Raw genomic sequence first — 21,488 nt, forward strand, 5'->3', positions numbered from 1 at the left:
TAAGATCCAAATATTACTTTTCCTAATTTACTTTAATTAGATTTAGATAATAAATCTTCACGGTGAATTGAACTGATGTCATATACAAAGCTCTGTTATTTTTGACCATAACTCGTTCGATTGGAATGAACAATTTATGGTAAATGTACTGTAAACAAATTTAATTATTTCGATAAACCCGTCATGAATGTAATTTATTTATTTAATGGCGATACTTATAGAAGCATTGATTTTAAAATATACTAAAATCAATGTTAGAAGTTAACAACCAATAAATATTTACCAATATATGTTTGTAATATACAGAATGATTCACCAAACCTGTTGACGTCCATTTTTCCTTTGATAATAAATTTATTCAAATTTTAATTTTTGAAATGTCTAAGTATATGTACTTTATAAACGTCATATTTTCAAATACTTATATTTCTTATACAATTTATAAAAATTATCCTTAGTTTAATGCTCAACTATATACAGATTTGTATCATGACCAACTAAATAAAAACTTATACTTACCTATTAATTCGCTTCATAATAAATGCTAAATAAGCAATCTTTTAAGGATATCAAGGAAGTTTATATTAAATAAATGTGGTTTGTTTGTTATAATTTATGATATTAAACATTAGTAGACGAATACTACTTTGTAATCACTCAATTAATCAAACCACAATAATAAAATTTTACGAATATTCAATCATTGACAATGAAATGAGGTATAAATGTGTTTGACTGTTTATGGTTCGTAAAATAAAGGTATACAACATAGATACTTATTAATGCTGAAAGATGACTAATCAATAATTTTAAATTAGATCGATGCAATCTAAATCATAAAAACATCAAATATTAATCTAAATTTAAGTTTATCATTATATAATGATTTATTTAATTGGTTCAAAAAATATATTTTAATAATAATTTACCCATACATGTTGTAATTCGTAAGCTTGTCGTAACTCATCTTTAATTATTTAAGTTATAAGTTAAAACACTGACTATTGTAACTAAAATAACTAAAATAGCATAAGAGTTTATTAACTTGTATTTCGTAGTTTCTTTAAAGATTAATGAAATTTTATATCATACAGTTATCCGCCATTATAATATTATAATTAAATTACAAACAAAAAAGATTATATGGCTTAAAAATATCTTGATAGAAGTACTCATTGGCATTTTAATATTAATTTAATCAATATTTTCAAAGATTAACTTATAATATTATGACTCAATTATTATCTTACTATTTTTCTGTAACCTTCGTAAATAATTTTACATTGCAGCTAGTGCTATATTATTTTGGAAAACTTGCCTTGAAACCAACTACAGTTAAATTACCCATGTTATTCAATCAAACCATTGAATATTTCACTTAAACTTGGTCCTTATTAAATTAATTACGACGTCTAATTTATTAATTTTGTAGTCAAACTAAACATAACAAACTAACTAACCGTATTTTTTGATTTGTATTAAACGCCACACGAGTAATGCGTGTGCAGTGAGCATCTATATTAAGCATTTGTATAGGTACACGCCATAACACTCAATATTTTAATGATCACAATACACCACGGGAAACAATATATTATAAATTTATAATTGAAGTAGTGAGTCTATATATAATGGTTATAACATACACCAATACACTGCAGTCTAATACTGTTATTACTAGATACGCTTTGACACACTATTATGTAAATCGTGAAATGATTTTGATATTTAATCCTTTTATTATTTTGTACGTTTGTACTTAACTATTTGTACAATACATTCATTTTATCCAATATACGTTAACTGTAATGACCAGTGGGTATATAAAAAATATAAAAACTACAAAATGCATATTGCTACATATTTCTACTCACAGTCCCCACTTTTGAGATAAATTATACGCATACACCTATTCTCTCCCCCTTCCCCACCATTTGAACACTCATATAGAATTTGGGAATTTTTCAAATCATTATATCACTTGTTAGTTACTATTATTACAAAAATTATATAATTTTAACTCGTAGTTACAATATTTATAAGGACTCTGCAATAGGATTATAACTTGCTCTAGGCACCGTAGGACCTAGCTAGTGCTGGCCCTGACCGTTATATTATATTGTAATATTTAACATTTTCAATTGCGCAGGATAATATTATAATTATATGTATTATGTTTAACTGATAACTACTAAAATAGGGGACAAGTCCATATTTATAAGATCGATTAATATTGTGAGCGGAGTATTATTGATTTTACAATGTAGTGTGTTTTTATTTTATAAATATTCTTTTTTGTATATAATAATATAATATGAAGACATCTTTTCTATCAGAAAACTGCTTTGATCCATTAACTTCGAGGAAATATCCTGGTATAGTTGGTGCTTTTGTGAGGGCAATGTTGAAAATTCTAAGTATTTTTTAAAATAATCAGGAAAAAAGTGGGGAATGTAGGTAACTACTTTGCTGAACAGTAGAAGTCAATTGTATTCTATCATTGAGTATGATATGGATGTGTTTAATTTTAATTTAATGATAAATTATACGATTAAGAACGATTCTGAGCTGGGATGATCTAACATTTTGGTAACCAAACCAAGGTTACAAAACAATTATTTTAATCTTTTAAAATAAAAATTGATAAGCAGAACATTTTTGCTACTATAAATGTGACTTTTACAGGCACACGAAAAAAAAATTAAAACTAAAAAACAGATATCATTGTAAAATAAATATATTTATAGTCATAATAAATACGAACATTTGTTAAAATTTAAATATTATTATCATTTATTTGGTAACCTTGGTTACCAAAAAGTGAGACTGGTTATCAAAAAATTAGATCGTCATCACTTATAATCGTTTTTCAAAATTTTACTTGTTAATTAGTAATTACAATGTCTATGTAATGGCGAGATACACTCAATATCTGCTTATTGTAAACCAAAACGGTAAACTATACTTGACGGCATTTATTTAAGTTCTTACTCAGATTCAGAAAAACATAAATTAACCACTGCATATAAAGTTATAATAAACTAAAAAAATAAATATAAAATCAATATTATTAGACATTTAGGCAAGCAATTTTTTTATTAGGTACATTATGATTAACTGAAAAATACTGGAAAATAAATACATACGAAAGTACGTATTTGTTCTTGTTAATTGTATTTTACTATAAATATATTAGTTTGTTATTTTATCATTTATTAATATTATGATTACACATAACACTATCTAAATTATGTATAAATGTATTTATATATATCGTGCATTTATTTTGAATACTCTTAAAAAAAAAAACAACACCCAATTGTAGTTTAGCCTACAAGTTAAATTATTTTACCCAGAATTTCTATTGTTCCACTGGCAATATTGTATTTCTACTGACAAATTTCGTTAACAAGTCGACCATGACAGATGTTGGCCAATAAATACTACACTGAGATATTATCTGCTCACCCACTGTTAATGACAACAGCTTGATGTGTTGATCTTCTCCAAGGGCCTACTATACAAATTCATAGATATTACTTCAAATAATTGGTTATTGATCGTATTGGAATTCGTATTCCATTAGGTGTGTATATAAAAACAATTATTTGTTATAACGTATTACACTTCATTACTTCAATGACAAAATATTTATCAATAGAACAACGTAATTACTGTAATTATTTATAGGTATACGTTTTAATCAAAGTGATTTTGTATAGTTTTATAAAAAATAAATTGACAACGATAACTATTTGGTGTATTATTAAAAATTAATATATTATATAAATACATATTACACAATACATTATAAATTATATTACTAAATGGTTATAATACCAAACTAGTTATTTATTTAGGATTTGTGTGTCCCGTGTCTTAAAAATTCTTTAATTAAATTACTTTTTACCGTTCTATTATAATTAAACGAATAACAGTATGATTTACTAAATAGGTATATGCTGAACATGTTGTGCTCACCATTTTTTCTTTAATAATGAATTTATTTAAATCCTGACTTTTGGAATTTTTAAACATAGATATTAGATACTAAAGCAACATATTATTATAAAATAATTGAAAAACGTTTGTACTACTTAAAGAGCACCCTGTGGTAGGTAATTTGTATTTTCTATATGCCAATATTTATATAAATCCATAAACAATATTATTAATCATAAATCATTATGAAATATCCGAAAAGAATTAACAGAACCTGTTGTTTTTGTTGTATTGAAAGTAAATTTTCATTTTGAATTCTTTGAAAATTTAACTTTAACAACTTTTCAATTTCTACTTATTCCACATAGTTTTTTAGGATTTAGTAAAATAAAATAAAAATTTGAAGAAATTTATATCAAGTGTCTTAAGTAGACTTAAATGAAAAATTCAAATCTATTTTCATAATTTTAATCACTGTATACATCAATTGGTACATTGGCATTAAAAAATATCTGAATGCTTATGTTCTAATCTCCTTAAAAGTATTTATTTGGTAGGCAGTTAAACATATTGGGCGTTTTGAGAATACATTTGAGCAGCTTCGATTTTTATGCGGCATCTGTGATTAGAGTCAAGCACACCTGTGAATATGAAAAAATAACAGAAGTCATTATCCGTGTAAAGATAAAATCTATTTTAAAATTTCTAAAGGAACGTATTAGAATTCTGTTATGGAGTAGCAGGTGGTAGATTTTACAGATAATAATAAGGTATTCAATCCGGATAAATTGAAATGATTAATAAACATAAACGCTCCACAATAAAACGTTATTGTTTTATTCGTATTTTTATGGCCGATTACTTATATTACCCATCATCATCCCACTGATAATTTATTACTTAGTTATTTAGTTGGATATTTTGATTCTGGCTAAACATAACAAACATATTCAAATGTTATTCATTGATAAATGTATAAAATTTAGTTTTCTGACAATAATATTACAATGCCGTGTTAACGAATATGCCAACAGAGCAGGGCGTAGATTTTAAAATATCACGATTTACTTTTCATCAACCCATCACTAAAGTAATAATAAAATAACTATAACCACATTAATACAATATTTAATTAATATATACCTATGCAGTATATATATATATATATATATATAATATATACATACCACTTAATTATATTCACTTTCCATCCGTATTGACAAAAAACTGTGTTATAAAAGTTATAAAATGTAAAGATACCATATAAGTCGGTCCCGAATTCAAATGCAAAGTTTATTATTTTATGGGTGCTTATTAGAACAATGCATTCTAAGTACATAATTCGTTTCACATAACAGAAACATCAAATAACTATTTGTTTCGCTATCTACGGCAACTTCTTCCCTCTTAAACACTTCTTTCTTTGACACTGTGGCATAACTATGGTTTTTTATGTAAAATAACCAATATTTCACCATGCAGCGTTCTTAGACCAATTTTTAGTAGTACAAAGTCTTTATAATGTATGACATAGATTTTAATACTAAAAATTGTATTTTAAAATAAATTAAAAAATGAATATGTAAAGACAAATCCACCTGTCGTTAAATAGTAATCATAAAAATATAATGTTGGATGCTGTTGGAGTAGGCTTTTTATTAAGGAGTAAAAATATAGACATATAGTTATCTACAGACAATGACTTGATAAAAAAAATAATCACGCATTGTAAAATAGTTAGGCTTTGATAATTTTCTCAATTTTAAAAATTATAATTTTATTCAGATTATGAAGAATTTCCACTTTTGAATTAACTTTAAATAATGCCGGAAAAATAAATTTCAAAATGTTAAAAAAGATGTGATACCTATATAGTCTTTATTACATTTTCTGAAACTTAAATTTTTCAAATTAAAAACCAATTCATCATACCTAAAGCCTTTATCTTAAAAAAATTGATCAAAATTTAATTATTTCATGAGGCGTGAGACTTTTTTCCTATGAGACAAATTATTGTACTTAAGGAGCACATGCTTTGATATTTTTAAACTTACTAACTTGCATTTTTTTTCATTTACTTATATTATTTTGATAACTTACTGTTTTTAAGATCTATTTTACATTGAACATACAAATTAATACTTGATTTTATTAAATATCGTTATAGAAATTATTATTATATATTATTATATAAATAAATGTTTTTTTTCTAAAAAATGTGCTTTCTCTAATTAGATTTAGGTATTAAACTATTTGCACATTTTCTATTTTGGATGAAAAAGTTCAAAACCAATTGATAATTTATTCAATAAGTTCTTTAGTTTGACGGTTATTAATAATCATATACTTAGCTATTATTTGTTAAAAAAAAATTCTAAATACATACTCTTATTCTATTTTTTAAAAATTGAACATATAATACACATTATATTATTTACTATGTTACAAACTCATTAATAATGACCTATTTTAGCAGCTCTGACCCAACAAAGAGTATGTTTGTCCAATATGAAGACATTAAATAAAATATAGGTTATAAAAAAATTAAATACATAACTCTATTACAAATAATGTATATACTTATATAATATAATTTGCGCGCTAATATTATTAATGTGTTTTGTGTTGTTTTACAGTTAATATTTGAAACAATTTGTTCGGGAAACGACAATGCTATATATTTCCACAAGTCAAGGCAATCGGACAAAGCGACCAGACAAAAAAGAAGTCAAGTGCGCTGTAAAGGTCAATTATGAATTAGGCGTAGATATTGGTATGTATATAGAGATGTATACTTTGAACTCGGGGAAAGGGTAAGTGAGAGATAGGGAAAGAAAGAAGGAGTGGATTTCGACTCATCCTAGTTCTGACCCTCAAAACAAAAAATTACGCCAGCAAGCCTATATAGGTATACACATAATATACATATACCTGAGTGGGGAAGTTAATGCGGATTACGCGAGTATAAAACCAGCGAGCGGACAGACATATGCCTCCTATGTTGCAATAACCATATATATTTATTTTACATTTTTTTTCACTTTCATTTCTGTCGAGAGTCCGCGAGCTCGAACCTAAAACCGAACCAGTCTGGCGCTGCAGGCTCGTCGTCGTACCTCTTTCATTTTCGTCTACATACCTCATTATTTTTGATATATTTTTACTGATGTTCTCATTTTTTTATCTGAAAAAGTGTTTAACTTCAAATTATGCTTGTGACAAAATGTTTTTTTATCGCAATTATTGTGAATGGTGACGAATTCCAGTGGTTCACCTGATACGAACGTCGTCCATTTTTATCACAATATTTCGAGCAGGTGTGCTGAAAACTCATCAGGAGAGCTTCGATTTTAGTGATTGTATCAACGAAACTCAGGTATCTACATTTTGTTAATAATAATATAAATATATTATATATAGTCTATAAATAAAAATATAACAAGGCAGTTAGAATATTATTTTATTAAATTAAATCAGTTTTATTATCGATTATAATTCTAGTATTTGTTAGCATTTTTATTTTTGTCCCATACGGTTTTGAAAATTCATTGTAGGTAGGTATAATATGGTGTTAGATTTAAAAAAAAAACTTTTTAGTAGATAATATATCTACAGTAGATAGTATAAATATTTTCAACTTTAACGACGTATTTTTTCCCGTTATTATAACTAATACGTACAATCCTACTATATAATCATATACAGAATAATGTATAATATTAACTAGGTAATAACTTTAATATTATTTTTTTAGGAGAGTTTTACAAATAATATGATTGGAATATCAACGTAGGTATTTTTTGTAATTTTGCCATTAAAAAATATGTAGATTTCGATTATTACTCGGGCATTACGCCTGTCTAATTGAATACACTTACGTATTATTAAAAAAGATAGCTTTTCAAAAAAGACAAAAGTTTGTAAAAAGCCTTTATATAATGTTCTTTTTTTTCATTTGTGTAGGTATATAATAATATTACAAGTTGATACTCTCATAATATAAGTGAATGTTACGTTAAAAAGTACATAGCAAGTTATTAAAAATTACATAACCGCATATGTATTTTTATAGAAATCGTTACACTAGGTCAATATGCTTTAAACTAGTTTATGAATCGCGTATTATTTAACTGCTTATGTCCGTGTTAAACACACCGAATATAATATATTATTGTGTATATTTTAGTATTTTACACTACAAGTTGCCGGGGAAAAACAAAAATGTTATTTTACATAATAGGTACCTACATTAATTTAACTATATGACATATGTACATATTTTGATTTATTTATTTATGTAACTAATTACATAAATGATCGAAAGATTTTTTCAATGATTGTAAAAAGTCATGTTTAAAGGTATTCAACACTATATTGAAACGTGCATAACTGTTGATACTTAAGTTGACAATATTTTGATTCATAATTCAGTCAAATAAACTTAATTTTGTTTATTTGATAAAATTATAGAATATTATTAACATGTCTGATATTACAATATACTATAAAATATGTATTTTATTTTAATGTTAACAAACAAAATCTTATATAAATATATTTATTTGAAGACTTTTTACATTATTTAAATGTAATAGATCTATTCTATATGTATTAACTGTGAAATCTATATTAATCAATATTTCTGAACACATTCGTAATAATGAGCAATTTTAAATTGCCCGGCAAAATGCATAAATTAGTTAGCTGTTACATTGATTATACACTGATTACAAATACTGTACATTTAATCAGTAATTATTATTATGATATCTAATATAGTGAACACTGAACATCAAAACCGGTTCCAAGTCGATGATTTACTTCCCATAAGACATTATGTACAAATGTGTGTATATTATATAAATAATATTTATTTATTATATATCATACATTTGTAATAACATAATAAAAACTATCAAAAGTGGGAAATAAAAATGTTAAATATTACTTATTATGCTTCATAGATTTAAAAATTAATAACTACATACTTGATAAAAATGAATTTATTTTAAATGTCTTATGTTCGATAACTGAAAGTTTCGGTTGAAAACAATAAAAAATAAATAAACTTATATTCGACCAAAATCGATATTATTTAAAAATCAATAATAACACTTTTATAGTTTTAATGATCAATTTTGGATTTATTTTCTACAATTGTGGGACGTATCTCGTTTATCTTAGCACCTAGTAGATATTTTTAATTCTTCATAAATAAATAAATTGTCACGATATTCCAATATATTTCGTTATACCTTATTTGATGAGCAAAACCCTTTACTGATGAAATAATATCACGTAAACTCTATACGATTCAGACGTATTTGATACTTGGACAGGCTCGAGAGTGAAAGGATCGCAGGAAAGAGGTTGCTTACTTCGTATGCGCATTACGTATGTTTCTAACGATGTACAACAAAAATTTCAATTTTATAAGTACTAAATAGGACGAATATAATATATGTAATATATGTACTGATTGTACTGGTATAACGAGAGCCTTGAATAATATCCTAAGACTTAAACAAAGGTTCTCCTGGTAAAAGTTCAATTATTAGATTTTTATGGCCAATAAAATGTAAGTACAAGGTCTTCATACATTATTGTAGGCATTGGCAAATTCCTATAAATGAGGTTGGTCAGGTGGTAAATAATAACTACCACAAAAGACGATGTTCATATTCCCGTGATAAATATATATATATTAATATAAAATGTATTTTAATAAACAATAATATTGTGAGTATAATTTCAAAAATATTATATAGCATATATATTTATTTTTTCTATAATTATATTTGTTATAACTTACAATAACGATTTAATAATTGCTTATTTATAATATTATTGCATCGCAAGGTAAATACGGTTAACTTACTTTCTAATTCTTTTCCTATTATTCAATAAAAAATACTCAAAACCCAATACATCGTTTATTGTTAATTAACCGGTAAATACTATAATAACTGTTTATATAATTGGAAATTCAATTTAAGTTAATAGATATATTATGATTTAATTTACGTTTCATTAACCCATTTGAACGTTATGATTTTAGAAACACATTATATTTATCTTAGTGATGTTACATCATTTTTTCTAACCTGAAATTTAAAATAATTTAGAAATTAATTTTAATTTGTTAAATCATTAAGTGGGTGCTAATTTTAATTATTTTCATCGTACGAATGAATGTGATCTTCGTTGTAAAATGTTGTTATTAGTACATTATTTAAAATACTATTTTATTTGAAATCTAAATAATTCGTAGCTTATAAATTCAGTGTATGTGTTATTTACAACTTACAAATAGACAACTTAGCAAATCTTTTTTTCAGCCGTTTTAATTTTGTGTTATTAGCTTAAATATTAGAGTGAGTTGACCAATTATTAAACACAAATATAAAAACATTAACTGTGTTTTCTTGTGAGCTAAAAGTATATGTAAGATAAATGCTCATTATTCGTTTAAAAATTAAAAATAAAAATATTATCAAGATCAATGAAAGAACAAAAATAATATTATCACCTTTAAGTTTGATAATTCATCAATTCACGCTAAGATTTTAGTTAATAACAACAAATTATACACTGCTGAACGTAAAAGTCTATATTTTTTGCAATAATAAGACAGAATCAACACATGCGGTTACGACATTTTATTAAATAAAAATAATCTGTATCCAGTTTATCACATATTTATTATTTCCAAATGGGATTTTTTTTTTTCGATGTGTCTACAATTATTATAGATTGTTATTATTTTTAAATAGGATTATAAATATTTTAGGATACTCTACTTAAGTACTTAAGATTAATTTATTTGTTTGACTCAAATGGTATCGGTTGCCTAATTGTGAAAGTATAATAGTGCTAGAGTCATTATATGTACCGATTGGGTTGCAAAAACGATTAAGCGCCCATACGGCTATTTTTTATCAAACCCAAATCACATTATAATACATGTTTTTGTATTACAAAGCAATACAATCGTTACAGAAATAGCGTTTAGGACAAACATTGTAACTTATGGACAACATACTATAATAAAAAATTTATCAGCAGTTAAAAGTGTACCTAATTTATTTACGAAACCGATAGAAAAAAAAATGAAAAAATCCATAACTCAACCCACACATCAGTATTCGTTAATAGCCTAAATAATTTATGGAGAACTTTAAAATCAACTGATATTTTGTACTCTCGTGTCCATGATTTGCGTATTTCTGCTCTGTGAAGTACCTACCACATCACGGAGAATAGAGAAGTACAATTTTTCCTGTATTGATACGTTCCGGCGCGGTTGTATTTAGTAAACCATATCTCGACAAAACTATACAAAATTTTTATTGGATTTCATCGAACAACAGTCGAACGCCGCATAATATTGTTAATAATTGATAATATAGGTTTTATCGTGGTTTCGCGTTTGGTTACACCCAATAAATGTCTCGTTTAAGTAATTGTTGTCTTTTCTATATCGAATGTATTTAATATGTTATAACTCATAATACATTTTAATATATTTTTTGTTTATATACTGTTAATTTATACGTTTCTTATTCAACCTAATTATGATTTTTTTTCAATAAGGTTATGGTTTATTTTGAACTTTGATCAACAATGCGCACCATTATCTATTTAAGTATTGAACATCTATAACATGTATCAAAACTATATATTAATATAGTATCCTCCATGTATTATAGTTTAATAGCTATACCCAGGAGAACAGATCTACTAAAGGTTTACACAACCTACTATAATTATTATCGCTATATTATGGTATTGATATAGGTACACATTATGTGTATATATAATCAACGCGCTACTATGTCTATATAGTTTCACTATTCCTGCTGTTGTATTAATAAATTGACCATCAATAATGTAATTACGCGATCGATACGCGATACCTCGACCTACATGCTGGCAGTATGAAATATTAATCATTACAATTTACAAATGTTACATTATTATTAGTGAATCCATGATAATAATGTGATTTGTACGCGATCGCAGTGCACTACAGGACGTCGGATAGTACGTAGGTACCTTCTGAATAATATCGTCTTCGACATGTGACCTTATATCACTGCTGTCGTTTCTGTAATGATAATAATATGACCTTACTGCAGCGTTCAACACTGTGTTATTATTTTTATTAATGGGGTTTAGATTTTTTCAGCAAACTTTTTATTAATTTTGTTTTGTTTTGTGTTTTTGTTTTTCATTCACGCTAGCTATATATATATATATTGTTCTAGTACAATTTTACATCAAGGAACATTTAGCTAAATTATCGTCATTGTCTTTTAATGTGTGCGATTAAAACGCTGTCCGGGGTGAATAAAATCATACGTCACTGGTTATTACATTCGATCTTATCATATTATTATAATGTACAGCGTTCAGATAATAGAATAAAAATAATACGTTGTCAAACTGATAGCAATCTTATTTTATTTTGACTTTTTTTTCTAACTTATGTCTAACTCAAATTATGGCGTAAATATAAATATTTTAGATATTATTATTAGTAAACCAATATATTGCTAATATTTCAAACTTATTAATTGTAGAGTCAACAAAAACCATGATTTTACATATGCTGTAAGATAATATTATGTAAAATATTAGTTTCGATATTATTGTCAGTTTAGGAACTATTTTAGGCAATAGTATGTTCAGACATAAATGAATATATATATACTGTGAATTTAGGAAATCTGATATAAATAACAACTTTCAAACGTTTTTCCGTCAATGTTAATCGGACTCACCAATGAGAACGATTTGTGGGTACTTCTCACCACAGAACTGGCCAAGACCTTGCAATAATTTCCTTGGTACACGTTGAAACGACCCAGAGAAAATATCAGCTCCTCCATTGTAAAAAAAAAAATATATATTTTTTATATAATCTGTTTTTTTATTTTGTTTTAGATAACACGAATGAAACATGGCGTCGGTTCTGGTAAACATGGCCATCGACAGATATATAAATCTCGTGGACTCCATAAGCGGTATTTTTTAATTATTTTTTTAAATTTTATACTTTAAGTAATATAGTTAGTTATATTACATAAAAGCTATACAATTAATCATTCTTTTAAATCCCAATAATAATTTTTTCTTACAAAACAAAAAATTGTTTTTCGTTTTTAATACAGACCCCCGAGTGAACGACTGGCCATTGATGGACAGCCCGTTCCCAACACTTATCATGGTCATCACATACCTATATATCGTCACATACCTGGGGCCTAAAGTAATGGCCAACCGAAAACCCTTCAAACTGAACAATATACTAGTGTGGTACAATGCTGGCCAAGTCATCTTCAGTCTCGTCATGCTGTGGGAGGTAGGATCTATTGCAAAAATTAAAATAACGATCACCGCGATTTCCAACATAATTTCTCACAAGATTTAAAACTCTGTTGTCAATCATATTATAAATCATTGCATAATACAAACACGTTTTAACACCATAAGAACGAAAGTCACTGAGGTGTGTGATAGCATGAAATATAATATATTATGGTTTTGAGTGTCAATGGGTCAGAATCTTCTTCGGCTAGGTATATACTATATAATAATATTTCCATAGGTATAAAATAGTAAATAATAATAGTTAATTCAGTTACATAATACAAGCTAGCCTATTCCGTATAATTGAAATTTATCGGAATGTCTAACAATATATACAATAATAATCAACTATTACCTATATTTATCTTACTGCTTGATGTGGCACGCACAAATAGTTATTTCATCAGAGTTATAGAGAACCGGAATTCAAATTACGTATAGTCCGTACTATTTTTTAATCATTAAAAAAAAAAAAAAATTTCACCTATTATGAATGAATTTTGGACCATCCTATATCAGCATATTATATATTTAATAATTAATTATATAAGCGACTATAAGGAAAGATGTAAACTGGGACTAAACTTAAAAATAGACTCTGACTATTTTCTTTTCGTAGATAGCAAATTAAGTTCATAAATTTGAAGACATCTTTTCACGCACACGTAATAATGATACGATGTAGATAACGAATGGTGAAGAAAGGACGAACGGACGGTTACGGAAGCTCTGTCGCGATTTCTACGCTTACGGAGAATTTGTAGACGTACCTGACCTTGACCCATTTCTATCCAGATAGTTTTTTTTCTCGTTGTTTTATCAAAAATCAAACTTTGACATTGAAATCCGCAAAATTGTTACAATATTACTCAACGTATAAATACCAAAAAATGGATACACTGCGTATTACCACATCGTCGTTTATTGTTCCTGACTTTTCAGCCATTCAAAAGTTGATCACGCCGTGTTGCTATACTATTGAATAAGACGTACAAAACCTGAAAACGATCCTATCAGTGTGGTTTCGGCATTCGCAGCACAACTCGTTACGCTTCGAGCGTACTTACCTGTTTTATACGAATACGTATTTATTATATTCAGTGGCGTTCCCAATTTTCCCAAAGAATTTATTTACTATTATACATTCAATGGCGTTCCCGTAGATTTTATTTATCGGATGATGCTATGCAGACGACAACTGTCTGCACTGAAATGGATACGAAATATATACAATTTAGAAAATCAGTATGTCCATTACAGTCGACTTTTTTAATTTTTACATTTAATTATTTTCATATAACATGTGCACTGCGTATTACAGTCAAATACGAAAAAATTCTTATTGTCGATGAGAATATTGACTTAGCTTAAAACAGCTTAACGGATTGATAACTGTACAATTTTCAGTGATAAAAACATCGAATTCAAAATGTTTTTACCTTAAATTTTGTACGATTTTTTTTCTTAATGCAGTCATATTATTACAAATTTAAAATAACCAAATGTAACATCAAAATTAGCGAATAGGAAAACGTAACCGAATTTTTATTATATTTCAATATTATCTGGCTCGGTACCGTCACGCGTATATTATTATTAAATATATATACTAAACATATATGCAACCAGCGTGTACCTATCTACCGGGATGTGATGTAACACGCGGTCGAACAACAAACGCCCCTCTTTTCCAGCCCGCCCGCCCTGCTGCCGTCCTTGTGATGCAATCTCCACGCCGACCCAACCCCGGCCCGGCCAGCTCACGTTCCTTTTTCCTTCTTCGTCGTCTTCTTCTTCTGCCGCTGCTCACACTTTCACTCGATCCGCAGCTTGTCGGCATCAGGTCACTTGCATCGAGGTCATGATCACGCGCGGTCCACGTGTTATGCAGTCGTCGCGCTGCTCGCGCTAACGGCCGACCGGACTATTATCGGCCGTGTTTATCGTTGGTACGCGCTATGGCAAAGACTGTGTACACGCAAACGACATAAACTTACCATCCGCCAGACGTGACGTCCCTAAGTTGTCTAATGGCGTCGCCGCTTCTCATCACCCGAGGAGATTTTGAGGCGGCAATATACCCCTTCTATTCAAAATTTTATAAAATATAAATTCTTGTTTTAAGCAATTAATACAAATCATAGTATGTAGAGTATTTAAATGTCCGTAGTAGATTGAAAAAAAATAATGTATTTAATATTTTTCTTTCGTATAGGAGTCCATAATAAATAATAGTATTATAGTATTTAGATATTTTTTTCTTAATTTTGGTGGCTGTTTGTTATCCTATCATAAAACGAGAACACGCAATCCCAATACATTTTTATATTTTTACTAGAACATTTTTTTTACAATTTTACTTATATGTGATTTGTTATGTACCCATTAATTTTACTATAGACAAATTTAAAGACGACTATTAAATAAAATAATTTTTACCGTACTATTTAATTTGTTTGTCTCGTTAAAGTAATTAGCGAATTAAGGATAAAGTGATAGATCTGAGATCACTTATAGTACTTAGCCGTAATTATTTTTTCTCTGTTCGTCCTTGTTGATGTAGTTAGTTATCTTCCGTTAACCTGTATAATTGCATGATGGCCTTGTCAATAGATATTATGTACACAGAATATCAGTGTCAAAAAAAAAAGTTCCCGTTATTTTAAATGGTAAATATTATCAATGTTAACTCACTTTTAACTAGACAATAGTTATTAAAAATCCAACAATGATTTAATTTTTGATTATCCATATTATTCACGTAAGTGATAAATTATTTGAAATGTACCAATAAATAGCTCATCAAACAAATAAAAAAATATATATATAACGATATCATAGTCGTCTTAATATTTTGTTTACTTCCGTGTAATTAAGTCCAAAGTCCAAACAACGTTTAAAAAGATCAATATCATTTTAAACTCAAAATTATACTACTATTACTTTTTTTATAAGCAAAAACCAAGAATACCTACATATTTTCCAAAAATCTATACAACACTTAATAATTATACACATGAACTTAATTGGTTACATGCATAAACAAAACATGTCAAAAAAAAAACCATATGAACAAAATTAATTAAACTAGTAGTTAAATTTAATTTAATAATGTTATATGTGTGCTACAATATTCTTTGTTTTATATTATAGAAGAATCCCAATTAATTATTTGTGTGATAATAATATAATTTTATATCAGTTTTTCGTTTAAAAATTTTCATATGTAGGTCAGTTAAATTGTATAGTATAACATTTACGCAACAATTTTGACGGTACGGTGCGTTTTGAGGAATTTTGTAACCTTTACAGCCCATACACCGTATACATAGGGAAATGAAAACATAACCCTTCCATCGTTTATTCGATGGGTTTTGTGCAGATAGGTTTCATTAATCTACCTATGACAAACCGCAGTGACTGTACTTTGCCAGTGTTTAGTGTTACGAAACGTTAAAAATTGCCGAGAACCCATTAATTATAATAATAATGATAAGGAAAAAAAGAAATGAAATGAATAAAATAATTATTGTGCCACCCAGTCGACCACTGGAACGTATACATACGCGTTGTGCACGCCCCGAGCTATCGTGTAAAATACGTATATAATATTGTTAGTTACATAGGCGTATATAATGTTAGGTATAATAATATATAGTGCCTTCGAGTTTTTGTCGAAAAATGCACATATTATGAAATATGGATTTGAGAATAATAATTATTTCCGTACAGTTGAGAGATAATATTATAGGTATTTGCAGTATAAAAACCATCGATTTGATAATAGAAACGATAAAAAAAGAACATTCTAATATTATTTTTCAGCATTTGATGAGTGGATGGTTGTTGGACTACAGCTACAAATGCCAACCGGTCGACTATTCACACAATCCTACTGCACTGAGGGTATGTATATAACGACGGTTAAAGTCGACGCGCGAGATTCAATCGTTTACGATGACACTATAATATTTATAATATTATAATGATGATGATGGCCAACGGGTAATATTCGAAATCGAGACAAATATTCAATACCACTATCGTTTTGAGATTATTCTATATAAGGCGAAGGTACGGCCGTCGAATGTGTGTAATACGCATTTATAAAATTGAATATCTACGAAATTAAACTTTTGTTTAAAAGTTGTCACAAAGATAGCTCGCTTTATCAAAAATGGCTATGTTGGACCATAAGTTTCTTGGATTATCAGAAAATTAAACACATTTAAAAATTTGATTTGGGAATAAATTAAATTTTACTAGCGAAATGATTCCAAAGAATTCTACAGAGACTAGAAACAATTACAGTCAAACTATAATAAACTTAATCGGTTCAGCTTTCATTAAATTACCTATATATACACAATAAATGATTTTTTTTTTTATAGTTAATCAAGTCAATATTATGTTTCAATATCGCAATAAAATATCAGAAAAAACTAACGATTATATCGATATTTTTTATACAGTTGGCCATCATCTCTCTTTACCTACCTACCAACTAATTAGTAATTTTAATATTATATAAATGCTGAATATCATTACGCGTAATGTATATTAGGTACTATTATATTTATGTGTGTACTAAATAATATTTATGGACTCGGTCATGTTTCAGATGGCTAACTTGTGTTGGTGGTACTACATATCCAAATTAACAGAATTCGTTGACACGGTAAATTAAAAACGATCATCACATATTACGTAACACTCATACACATGTATTGTTTCAGGCATTTTTCGTTTTGAGGAAAAAGGACAACCAAATCAGCTTACTTCATCTGTACCACCATTCGCTTACACCTATCGAAACATGGATTTGCGTCAAATTCATTGCCGGTAAATATATGTTTTACTGCGTTTGTTTAAACGTTTGAAAATTATATCAGTGCGTTAGCCAAAAAGTAATTCGGACCCAGTTCGAATCCACGAGCTGCAGCGCTAGGAAATCTCAAAATATAATTCGTTTTAAATACCCTAAGGAATCGAGCTTAAGTGTAGGTTCCGTACAATCGTTTTACAACAAATATTCTAGTCACGGAACTATAGCACCACTGCCACCAATATAATACATGTACATGATACATTGATACATGAATATAATGTGATGTATTTAATATTTTAATTCAATCATGAAATCTGAATTAGTTACATAAAGTACCTACGTCATTAGTGCGTGATAGTAATTAGTTTTCATAATTAATTTATAGCATCGTTGTGTTTATGTAAGTTGTTTAAAAAATATATTTTTTTAATATTTTGTAAATGCTTTACACGCAATTTCGTAATAAAATAATAATTTTTAAAAAACAACGGCAAATTGTGTTATACCGTTTTAATTTCGATGACCTATTTTATTTTTTATTTATGTTTTTTTATTTTTTTTTTTTTAACAAAATATTATACACAGACAATTTGTTATATATTTTTAACCCAAGTGATAAATTCGTATAATGTTATGTAATCGAACACGAACGAGTATTTGATTAATGGTTTTTATGATATTATTTAGGCGGCCATGGAACATTTTCAAACTTGGTGAATAACATGGTACACGTAATCATGTACTTTTACTATATGATGTCTGCAATGGGACCTCAATATCAAAAGTACCTCTGGTGGAAGAAGCATTTGACTACCATCCAATTGGTCTGTATTAACGTGATGTTACATCATAATAATTCATATAAATTAAAAACTAAATACAACATTTTTTTCTTCAGTCATTAACGATAATATTGTTTTATGATTTCCACAGCTTCAATTTACGTTAGTATTTTTCCATTCGGCCCAAGTGCTATTTTTTGACTGCGGATATCCAAAATTAGTGGCCGCCCTCCTTTTGGTTCACTCGACCATTTTCTTCGCTCTATTTTTCGACTTCTATCAACAGGCTTATAAAAAGAACAAGCTACTCCAATCCAAATCACAGTAAACGCGCTGCAGAGCGTTACATGAAGCGACTAAAATCCAATAATACCATTACAAACCATCCAATTATTACAAAATTAATGTTTAAGAAAATAATCATTTTGTATCAACTACTTAAACAGTTGAAACTGATGGATTATTTATGCACTGTGTGTCGAATCACAGCTAATTTGTATTATATATTTTTGTACTTGTAAATGTGACCTATTTAAGTTGTTCCCAAAAAGTTAGATATAAGTAAAGAATGTACGTTGGTTCGCTGTTCGATAAAGGCAATCAAATCGATGCATCGATATTTTAAGTTTTTAAGATAAATAATTATAATAATCAAAAACTAGTGATAATTGTTTTCAACTATAAATTGATGTATGCTCATTAAACTATAAATTATGAGTTATTTTTACTAGATACTATTATAACTATATTATAGAATATACAATATACAATTATAAATTTACTATGTAATGCAAACGAATAGACATTATATTATAACTAGAAATTTATAAATGATTAAATAAGACTTCATGTTTATATTCGCTGACAATATAATTTTTAACAAATAAATGATACGCCTATAACAGGTTTACTAGATGTCTATATCGTTTTTGTTTTAAATAAGGACGAATAATAATTATGCTATTACATTTTATTTAAAATTAATATTTCCAAAATTATTCGATTTCTGATCAAAATTTGTTTATAATAATTAATGACTGCTAATGACATGTAATCAAAATCATTTAATACTGTAATGCATGTTTTTGAAATCTTAAAATAGTTAAAATATGTATATTGACGTCTATCACCCATTTAGATCATGAAAATATGACCGTATTGTTTATATGAATGTATGCAAAACATAATACTCTTATGTACGCGAAACGCGTATATTAAGGAGTATTATTAAACATATAAGCAAATCAAAGTATCACACTACACAACGTTACCAAAGATAAAGTTGTAGATGTTAAGAAAATGTAAAGCAGTAAATTATTAGAAATAATGTAATACCTATTAAATTAAGTTTAATAGTTGTTTATTTCGATAAATTATAAAAAAAAAAACAATTATTCAATGCTAAACATTTATTGTTCAGAAACATTTAGCAATGTCTTAAAATATTTTTTTTGTATTTTTAAATAAAATGAATGTTTCAATAATATTATATTATTTTAGGTAACTCCTAAGTATAATTATCAATTGTATCAAGTATGTTTTATATAAATGTATTAGATATAATATATATAGTATACTATTGGCATACGTAATTGAGTAATAAATGCATACTTACAATCAAATAAAGTATAATTTTTAAATATTAAATAACTAATAAGTAATAGTGAACCATTGAATGCTACGAATAAATTTTAATAAAAACACTTTTTTTGTGATATAATAAATAAAAATAAAAATAATAATCAAAATATCTTGTTTTTGTCTATTCTTAAAATTCGAAAAGTTCAAAAATTTACGTATTCAAATTATAATATTAGCTATAAATTAGGTACCTAATAAATTATTATTAGGTACCTAATTATGCTATATTATAACATTTCAATTTAGCCATATTTAAATTATTTTGTCCTGAAATTCTCATGTAAAAATTAATACATAAATAAAAAAAGGCCCAGAAGTTCTCATTTCAAATTAGGTATTAACTTATATTATTATTTTTTAAATCCATTATTTTGTCATTATTTTATTATTATCCAGAAAAGACCATGAAGTGGTGATGCTAATTATCCTCCAAAAATGATTTTATTAAATAAACGGTAATAACCTCACTGAAACATAAATTCGAAATTCTAATATGAAAAATACATTATCTTAATGTTTACTATTTTATTTTAACAGCTTATTTTCAACGAAAATATATATGTACCTAAATGTTATTAATTTATTATTTATTATTCACAAATCAAATCGCATCAAGTTTAATATATTTCATGGGTAAAAATGATTGAGCTGCGTTTATAATCAATCTTTTTTTATTACTTGCAATTTTCAGGCCATGTTTAAAAAAAAAAAAAGCGAGCCGAGTTTACATTTATCCAAATATTCAGATAAACGGAAACAAATACATCAAGTAGGTACCTTCATTTAGATCATTTTGATACATTTAAAAAGCAAAAAGAACTTCAGTCGATATTTTTAATTTATCAAATCAAAGACACCTATCTACCTGTATAATATCAGAAATATCTACAGATAGCCTAAGTCTTTTTTGAATTATTATTACA

General features: G+C 27.1%; 1 protein-coding gene across 1 annotated transcript; it reads left to right on the forward strand.

Moving 5' to 3' along the window:
* The first annotated feature begins 6,932 nt into the window (after window positions 1-6,932).
* On the forward strand, window positions 6,933-19,845 carry LOC132923145 (elongation of very long chain fatty acids protein AAEL008004-like). The gene is made up of 8 exons (XM_060986979.1): window positions 6,933-7,318; window positions 12,889-12,968; window positions 13,116-13,306; window positions 17,140-17,220; window positions 17,936-17,992; window positions 18,051-18,156; window positions 18,830-18,966; window positions 19,076-19,845. Exons 2-8 carry the CDS (start codon window positions 12,905-12,907, stop codon window positions 19,250-19,252), a joined length of 813 nt encoding a protein of 270 aa, XP_060842962.1. The 5' UTR covers window positions 6,933-7,318; window positions 12,889-12,904; the 3' UTR covers window positions 19,253-19,845.
* The last annotated feature ends 1,643 nt before the right edge of the window (window positions 19,846-21,488 follow it).

This window comes from Rhopalosiphum padi, chromosome 2, assembly GCF_020882245.1.
Source record: "Rhopalosiphum padi isolate XX-2018 chromosome 2, ASM2088224v1, whole genome shotgun sequence".
Lineage (NCBI taxonomy): Eukaryota > Metazoa > Arthropoda > Insecta > Hemiptera > Aphididae > Rhopalosiphum > Rhopalosiphum padi.